This window comes from Emys orbicularis, chromosome 20 (assembly GCF_028017835.1).
Source record: "Emys orbicularis isolate rEmyOrb1 chromosome 20, rEmyOrb1.hap1, whole genome shotgun sequence".
Taxonomy (NCBI): domain Eukaryota; kingdom Metazoa; phylum Chordata; order Testudines; family Emydidae; genus Emys; species Emys orbicularis.
The window spans coordinates 5,735,945-5,744,963 of NC_088702.1; the positions used below are offsets into that span (position 1 = coordinate 5,735,945).

The 9,019-nt window shown below is 51.7% G+C and overlaps 1 protein-coding gene across 2 annotated transcripts; it reads left to right on the forward strand.

The window, feature by feature from the left end:
- The first annotated feature begins 1,300 nt into the window (after window positions 1-1,300).
- POLR3GL (RNA polymerase III subunit GL) lies at window positions 1,301-8,501 on the forward strand. 2 transcript variants are annotated; one of them, XM_065420504.1, is made up of 7 exons: window positions 1,301-1,423; window positions 2,617-2,746; window positions 5,829-5,897; window positions 6,524-6,580; window positions 7,108-7,181; window positions 7,660-7,773; window positions 8,415-8,501. In XM_065420504.1, the coding sequence occupies exons 1-7, from the start codon at window positions 1,301-1,303 to the stop codon at window positions 8,499-8,501; spliced, it is 654 nt and encodes a 217-aa protein (XP_065276576.1). The 2 variants fall into 2 exon arrangements, with proteins under 2 accessions (XP_065276576.1, XP_065276577.1); XM_065420505.1 differs by lacking the exon at window positions 5,829-5,897.
- Window positions 8,502-9,019: the final 518 nt, after the last annotated feature.

The window sequence follows — 9,019 nt, forward strand, 5'->3', positions numbered from 1 at the left end:
CTTCTCCTCGATCCATCCTCCTTTCTTTCTTATCCACCTTTATCTCTTTGTCTCTTTCTCTCTCCTCCAGCAAAAGCCTCAGGCTCCGCCCCTTACGCCCGCCTCCTCCTCCGTCCTTCGATTGGCCCCGGCGCGCACCACTGAGCGGCCGCCTTTGGGCCCCGCCCCTTCGGAACGTTGTGTATCCAGATTCGCTTCCGGGCGGAACCCACGTGGAGTCGTCGGAGAGGGCGGCGCGAGCCCGACCCAGTTGCGCGGCCCGGGTAAAGCGCCGATTCGGTCCGGTCCGGTCCGCGGCGGCCCAATGGGAGGCGGGGAGCGGCTGGCAGCGCCCCGCCCCGACACACCCCTTCCCCGGGGCCTGGGAGCATCTTAATGAGCATCGAGCCCGGCCTGGCCTTGGCCCGGTGCGCCCGAGCCCTGCGTCCTGGGCATTGGGTCCTGCACCGTGCACCAGGGGACCCCGACCCTGCACCTCATAGCCTCAGTTCTGAGCCCTGTCTCACACGCTCTGGGCCCTGTGTTAGTTACTGAGCCGCTGGAGCATTGGGCTTACACTGTCCGCTAGGAGCCATTCCCTGAGCGTCAGGCACCCTCAGCGCTGAGCCCTGCCCTGTGTACCATACGTGCTCCTTTAGGAATCCAGCGCCACGTACTCCGGTTCGTGCCCCATCCACCCTCAGCTCTGAGCCATGCGCCCCGGGTCCCGGATTGCGCACCCTTGTTCTCTTACATGTACCACATCAGGGCAACTTGCGTGGTTGGCTAATGCACAGGTTGGACACCGTTTAACCCCCCCCCCTTAACATGCTGCAAGATATTAAGAGGATGGCTGCAGTGGGTTGTAGGCCTAGCAGCAGAAGGGTGAGTACACCGGACAAAATGAAAGTGTGTTTCCCTATTAGTGTTGGAAGGAGCATAGAGCAGGGGCGAGCATACTATTCTAGGCTGCGGGAGATCTGGGTTTAAGGCCTTATTCCCCCTTGGCTGTCTGTGTCTCCATCTGTTCGTCCCCAAACTGGGGTCAAGCACTGCTCTGGAGGTGCAGCGAATAAATCAGTTGAAGATTTTTGAGGTGTTGAGATTAAACTAACTTCCTCCAAGCGAGGTGGCCCTCATGTTATTACGTGCAGGGTGTTCCTAGCACGGAGCTCACTCCCCTGGCTTTCTGGGGCCGTGGCTTTGGGAAGATGCCATTCTCTAGGTTCCCGAGGATCAGAAAAGGCGCTCTCATCCCCTGTGCAGGTCTCGGCTGTGTCGGATCCCAGCTCTATGTCCACTTCTTCTCGCAGAGCGAGCCATGGCTGGAAGAGGAGGCAGAGGGAGGGGTCGGAGCCAGATGACCTTCAGCGTGGAAGCTGTGGGCATTGGGAAAGGCGACTCGCTGCCCCCATCCACCCTCCAGCCCTCGCCGCTCTTCCCTGTGAGTCCGGCGCGTCGGGGTCCCGTTAAACGCACAGTCACTATGCGTGGATGAAAGGTGCTGGATTGGCAGCACTGGGGCAGGGAGAGTGGTGGGACAAACCTGCCCCGCACGCTGCCCTGCCAGTGCCCCTCCCTTGACCTGGGGGGAGTCTACGTGGCCTTTCAGCCCCCGGCTAGCAAGGCGGCCGACTGGTGCCAAAGGGGGATGTGGAAGTGTGTCCTCTGGGAGCCGAGACCCACCAACTCATGGCTCTTCCCCAACCATCAAGAGGTGCTGCCAGCCTAGAATTTAAGTGAACCCAGGCTGTAGATGAGGGGTTCTCAACCTTTTTCCTTCTGAGCCCCCCCCCCAACATGCTATACAAACTGCCCGGCTCACAACTGCTGTTTTTCTACATATAAGAGCCAGGGCCAGCGTTCGGGGGTAGCAAGCAGGGCAGTTGCCCAGGGCCCCACGCCACAGGGGGCTCTGCGAAGCTAAGTTGCTTGGGTGGCGGGCCTTGGGTCACCGGGCTTCAGCCCCATGCTCTGGGGCTTTGGCTTTCTGCCTTTGGCTCCAACCAGTCTAATGCCGGCCCTGCTTGGCGGAGCCCCTGAAACCTGCTCGCAGCCCCCCAGGGGGCCCTGGACCCCTGGTTGAGAACCACTGCTGCAGAGCACTCCATAATGCACTCTATAAAATCTCCATAGCCCCACCCCCGTTGCATCTATATACACAAACACACACGCATCTGTGCCTACACTCACATACGGACACACACACCAATGCATGTGTACAGACACGCCCATCCATATGTATGTACCTATTCACACCCCTGCCTATGTATGTACATGCATGTGCACCCACATGTGTACATATATACATAGATACCCATGCATATGTATGTACATACACACACCCATGCATACATCTCTATACATGGACATACACTTACAAATATGTATGTACACACACACACACACACACACAAAGGTACATACACACCAGTATGTTTATATGTCAGAGCTGGGCTCAAACCAAAGCCCCAGATCCTAACTCCCTCCCCCAACTTTAGGGGGTTTGAAATCCAGGTCTGGATTTCACAGCTGGGCCCCTTCTCTCATGATGCTGGACCCCTGCGTACGTATCATCAGCTTGGCAGCCCCAGCTTTGAAGTTGATACTTGCTTCTCTCCCATCCTGTCTCTGTAGCCCATGGAGTACAAGCCAGTCCCTCTGCAGACGGGTGAGGAGGTGGAATACATGCTGGCACTGAAGCAAGAGCTCAGGGGAGCCATGAAGAACCTGCCATATTATGTCAAGCCGGCCGCCCCCAAGAAAGGTACCGGGGGCAGCTCCAGTTGATTTAGGACCAACATTTTAACTGGACTTTAAACAACTTAATGTAAATGAAAACACTGGGCCTGAATTCTCAGTGATGCTAAAGTCCTTTTACCCATGAGTGAGAGATAAAAAGACTTCCTTTAAAAAGTGGAAGTCAAATCCTAGTGAGACAAATAGAAAGGAGCATAAACGCTGCCAAATTAAGTGCAAGAATGTATAAGAAAAGCCAAAGAGGAGTTTGAAGAACGGCTAGCCAAAAACTCCAAAGGTAATAACAAAATGTTTTTTAAGTACATCAGAAGCAGGAAGCCTGCTAAACAACCAGTGGGGCCCCTTGATGATCGAGATACAAAAGGAGCGCTTAAAGACGATAAAGTCATTGCAGAGAAACTAAATGGATTCTTTGCTTCAGTCTTCACGGCTGAGGATGTTAGGGAGATTCCCAAACCTGAGCTGGCTTTTGTAGGTGACAAATCTGAGGAACTGTCACGGATTGAAGTGTCACGAGAGGAGGTTTTGGAATTAATTGATAAACTTAACATTAACAAGTCACCGGGACCAGATGGCATTCACCCAAGAGTTCTGAAAGAACTCAAATGTGAAGTTGCGGAACTGTTAACTAAGGTTTGTAACCTGTCCTTTAAATCGGCTTCTGTACCCAATGACTGGAAGTTAGCTAATGTAACGCCAATATTTAAAAAAGGCTCTAGAGGTGATCCCGGCAATTACAGACCGGTAAGTCTAACGTCTGTACCAGGCAAATTAGTCGAAACAATAGTTAAGAATAAAATTGTCCGACACATAGAAAAACATAAACTGTTGAGCAATAGTCAACATGGTTTCTGTAAAGGGAAATCGTGTCTTACTAATCTATTAGAATTCTTTGAAGGGGTCAACAAACATGTGGACAAGGGGGATCCAGTGGACATAGTGTACTTAGATTTCCAGAAAGCCTTTGACAAGGTCCCTCACCAAAGGCTCTTACGTACATTAAGCTGCCATGGGATAAAAGGGAAGGTCCTTTCATGGATTGAGAACTGGTTAAAAGACAGGGAACAAAGGGTAGGAATAAATGGTAAATTCTCAGAATGGACAGGGGTAACTAGTGGTGTTCCCCAAGGGTCAGTCCTTGGACCGATCCTATTCAACTTATTCATAAATGATCTGGAGAAAGGGGTAAACAGTGAGGTGGCAAAGTTTGCAGATGATACTAAACTGCTAAAGATAGTTAAGTCCAAAGCAGACTGTGAAGAACTTCAAAAAGATCTCACAAAACTAAGTGATTGGGCAACAAAATGGCAAATGAAATTTAATGTGGATAAATGTAAAGTAATGCACATTGGAAAAAATAACCCCAACTATACATACAATATGATGGGGGCTAATTTAGCTACAACAAGTCAGGAAAAAGATCTTGGAGTCATCGTGGATAGTTCTCTGAAAATGTCCACGCAGTGTGCAGAGGCGGTCAAAAAAGCAAACAGGATGTTAGGAATCATTAAAAAGGGGATAGAGAATAAGACTGAGAATATATTATTGCCCTTATATAAATCAATGGTACGCCCCACATCTCGAATACTGCGTACAGATGTGGTCTCCTCATCTCAAAAAAGATATACTGGCACTAGAAAAGGTTCAGAAAAGGGCAACTAAAATGATTAGGGGTTTGGAGAGGGTCCCATATGAGGAGAGATTAAAGAGGCTAGGACTCTTCAGCTTGGAAAAGAGGAGACTAAGGGGGGATATGATAGAGGTATATAAAATCATGAGTGATGTGGAGAAAGTGGATAAGGAAAAGTTATTTACTTATTCCCATAATACAAGAACTAGGGGTCATCAAATGAAATTAATAGGCAGCAGGTTTAAAACAAATAAAAGGAAGTTCTTCTTCACGCAGCGCACAGTCCACTTGTGGAACTCCTTACCTGAGGAGGTTGTGAAGGCTAAGACTATAACAGAGTTTAAAAGAGAACTGGATAAATTCATGGTGGTGAAGTCCATTAATGGCTATTAGCCAGGACGGGTAAGGAATGGTGTCCCTAGCCTCTGTCTGTCAGAGGATGGAGATGGATGGCAGGAGAGAGATCACTTGATTATTGCCTGTTAGGTTCACTCCCTCTGGGGCACCTGGCATTGGCCACTGTCGGTAGACAGGATACTGGGCTAGATGGACCTTTGGTCTGACCCGGTACGGCCTTTCTTATGTTCTTATGAGGCGGTGGGACCCAGTGGCTGGTGCACATGGCTAGGACAGATGAGACCTGAGTTCTGTTCCTAGCTCCTTCACTGACCTGCTGGGTTACCTTGGGCAAATCACTTCCCGGCCCCGTGCCTCAGTTTCCCCATATGTGAAATGGACCTACTGATGATAAGCGATAGGGTTTTTTATTATGATTATACCAGTCAGCAAGCATAAAGCAGCCTTAAATATAAGTAATACCCATTTTAAGGCCCCTTTACGCTTCCAGACTGGTATAAAGGGGCTTAAACCTGGTCTGTGCTTAAAACTGGTATAACTCTGTTGGTCAGGGGTGTGATTTTTTTGCCAATATCGTTATACCAGTGCAACTCCTAGTGCGGACGCAGTTTTATCAGGATAAAGGTGCTTTCCGCCGGGCTAGCTTATTCCGGTATAGCTGTACTAGTATAAGCATTTTATACTGTGTCCACACTACAGGGGTTGTATGGCTTTACTACACCGGGATAGTTAAATGTGTAGACAAGGTTTGAGTTTAACTAAGCCCTGGTCTACACTGGGGTGGGGGGGATGGGATGATCGATCTAAGTTACGCAACTTAGCTGGACTTACCGTGGTGTCTTCACCGCGGTGAGTCGGCTGCTGCCGCTCCCCCGTCAACTCTGCCTGCGCCTCTCGCAGCGCTGGAGTACAGGAGTCGACGGGAGAGGGCTCGGGGGTCGATTTATCGCGTCTAGTCTAGACGCGATAAATCGATCCCCACTGGATCGATGGCTGCCCGCCGATCCGGCGGGTAGTGTAGACATGCCCTGAGAATTCAGGCCCATTTATATGCTTATTATAAAACTGCAGTTTTGACCCCAGTTTGTATGTTTCTTTTCAGATGTTGAGCGCTACTCAGATAAATATCAGATGTCGGGCCCCATTGATAATGCTATTGACTGGAACCCAGGTATGCATGGGAATATTTTACAGTCTAACCCTCGCTCACCTTTCTCTTCAGAGTTTTATTCCGGGAAGACTGTGATTCACAGCTGTGGAGAATTGCAAAAAACACGGCTAAGTTTATCACCTTTATAATCACACTAGAGACACAACAATATGGCAGGACAGAAGATCCAGTCAAACTGAAAGGCAACACATAGAGAAGTGGTGAAAGAAATTTTTTTTCATAGTCTATGGAACTCTGTGCCACAGGATATTGCCAGAGTAAAAAGCATAGAGGATTTAAAAGAAGTTTAGACATTTATGTGCATAAGAACATCCACAGTTACATTAGATAGATTGATAAATAAGAACAAATGATGATAGGTAGATAGATAAATGTATATGGGAATGGATAGATGAGTGCAGGTGGGGATGCATAGATACATAGATTATAAACCCTCATACTTCAGGGCACAAACCAATCACTAACTAGTAGGAAGGAAGAAACTTCTGTTATTCCATCATTGTCCACTCGAGGGTTTATTGCACCTTCTGAAGTAGCTGGTTCTGGCCACTCTCAGAGCTGGGCTATTGGAGCAGACGAACCATGAGTCTGACTCAGTCTGGTGATTTCCTTATTTGTCTTTGCAGATTGGCGGCGTTTACCGCGGGAGCTAAAGATCCGAGTTCGAAAGCTCCGGAAGGAGAGTGAGTATTAAAGAAAATAATGATTAATGCAAGGTCACCCAGCAGAGCAGGGATTAGAACCACAGCTCCTGAGTGCCTGGCCAGTGCCTTATCTACCAGGCTACACAGATTTGATTGGGGCTGCATTTTATTCCTAACAGAAGAAAACAAACATAATCCTTAACCTGTGCTTGCTGTTCCCACAAGAGCTCCTATCTGGCTTCCTCCTAGCTCCCTTCTGGTCCTCTCATGCGCAGGATTGGAGGCAATGAGCCCCACCTGGTCTGGTTTCTAGCCTGAGTCAGCAGAATAGCCCTACCTCCTGCCAAAATCCAATAGGGTGACCTAGCACATAACCCAGAAATGTAGCCCAATAATTAACAAGGTGTGTGTGCCAGCATCAGGCCAAGCGCTTATCCCAGCAATGGGAGCTTATCGTGATGCATGAAGGTAATGAAATCAGCTCTCCCACTGCCTATCGCGTGCTGTCCCCCAGGAATGCCCCATTGTCTGGCTGTGTTCTGACCTTCTCTCTTCCTCTGGGATAGGAACCACCATTCTGATCCCCAAGCACAAACAGCGGCTCCCGGTGGACAAGGAGGAAGCCATTAAGAAACTGGAGGTAACGATGGTTTCCCTCTGATTTCCTGGGTGGGGAATCCTTCCGCGCCACGGCACTGCTGGGCGTCAGAAGGGTATTATTTCCATCCTGGATTGCTGAACTACCCCTCTGGCCCCGTCCACCCCCCATCCCCATTCTGTGGCACACACATTCAGGTAGCCATAAGGGGCAGCTATGCAAAGCGCCCCGCTTCAGGGACATCACGCATGCCATTACTCACTGAGGCACTCAGTACCCCAGGATACACGTTGCAGGTGGCTGTGCGTGCCTGGCTGTGCTGTGGGTATTTGGCCAGAAGTGGCTGCATTACAGCCTGGGTCGCCGGGGAGCTGAAGTGGGAAGTGTCAGGCTCGCAGCTGATGGCTCCGCAGGGTGGGATGGAGCCAGCAGGACGCCGGGGCGGTGACGCAGGGAATGGCACAGGAGCGTCGCTGCTGCTTGATCGTCCTCTGGGCTTTTGTTCCTTATTAAACCCCAGACCCTTGAGAAGAAGGAGGAGGAAGTGACGTCGGAGGAAGAAGGGGAGAAGGAGGAGGAGGAGGAGGGCAAGGAAGAGGAGGAAGAGGAGTATGACGAGGAGGAACACGAAGAGGTGAGGCGCCTCCGGAGAGGCCGGCCAGCCGCGCTCCCTGCAGAGCTGTTGTTTGTCGCTCAAGTCTCTGGACCCCATCCTGCACCCGTTGATCTCAGTGGTGGGAGCTTTGGCTGGTCCAGGGACTGCAGGATCGGGGCCCTTTATTCCCATGGGAAGCAGCTGGCTGGAGGGTTGAGTTGGGCAGGTGTGATGCCAGTTCGCAAGTGTCCCCGTTGCAAACGTCATCGTTCCGGTTGGCCCCAGTCTCGGCAGAGAGGCTGAACGAGCGGTTCATTGGCCCCTAGCGCGGGTCCCTCCAGGGCGGGGTGAGGAACGGGGGCAGCGTGGGGAAGCCAGGGCCTGTTCTGCGGATGCGCCAGTCGCTGGTCCTGTTCCCCAGCATTGCACTGCAGTGTCTCGGCCCAGACCGGCTAAATTCCATCCTACCTCCCTGATTCCCCGTCCTCGTGGCTTCCATGGGACGTGCCCATCCCTTCCACTTCCTGTCCCAAACTGCAGCGTTGCTGCGCGCTGTTAAACAGCCGCCCCTTCCCACCCAGCAGCGGCTGCATTCCGGGCAGGGGAGATGCCATTGCTTGCCCACCTGGGGCCATTGACCTCCCCAGGACTTAGCCTCCTTCTCCCCGCTGGTTCCCTAGGAGACGGATTACATCATGTCCTACTTCGACAACGGGGAGGAGTTTGGGGCCGACAGTGATGACAACATGGACGAGGCGATATACTGAGGGGAGCCGGGTTGCTCGGATACCAGACTGGCGCGGACGGTGCTCGGACGCCTGGGGCCACGGAACCCAGCCGTCTGCCCGCAGCAGGGACGGGTGTGCCACGTGGGTGATGGCCGATCCCTCAGGGAAGGGGGCGGCCGTGTCCGGGCTCGCTGGGGACACCCCCATCCTTCCTCCAGCTCGGTCACCATTTCTGTCGCCGCAGTAGGAGGCTTGGATTCAGATCAGCCGCTGAGGCGTGGCCCTTTGCTTCCTGCCTGGCCTCCACCCCTCTTCGAGTGGGCCAGCTGGGGGTGCTTATGGGTCCTCGCTTCACCCCTAGGTGGTGCTCTTGATCCATTTTCCCAGCAGCTGCTTCTTGGAGGCGGATGGAAAATTCTGCCGGGATGGATAGAGAATTGAACTACAGCTGACATAACCAGCGTGTCCGAGTGACAGACATCCTCTGCCTTCGGACACTCCACTCACCCACCCCCAGCGGGTCCCGCCTAGCTCAGCTGTGGGAGAAACTGACCAGA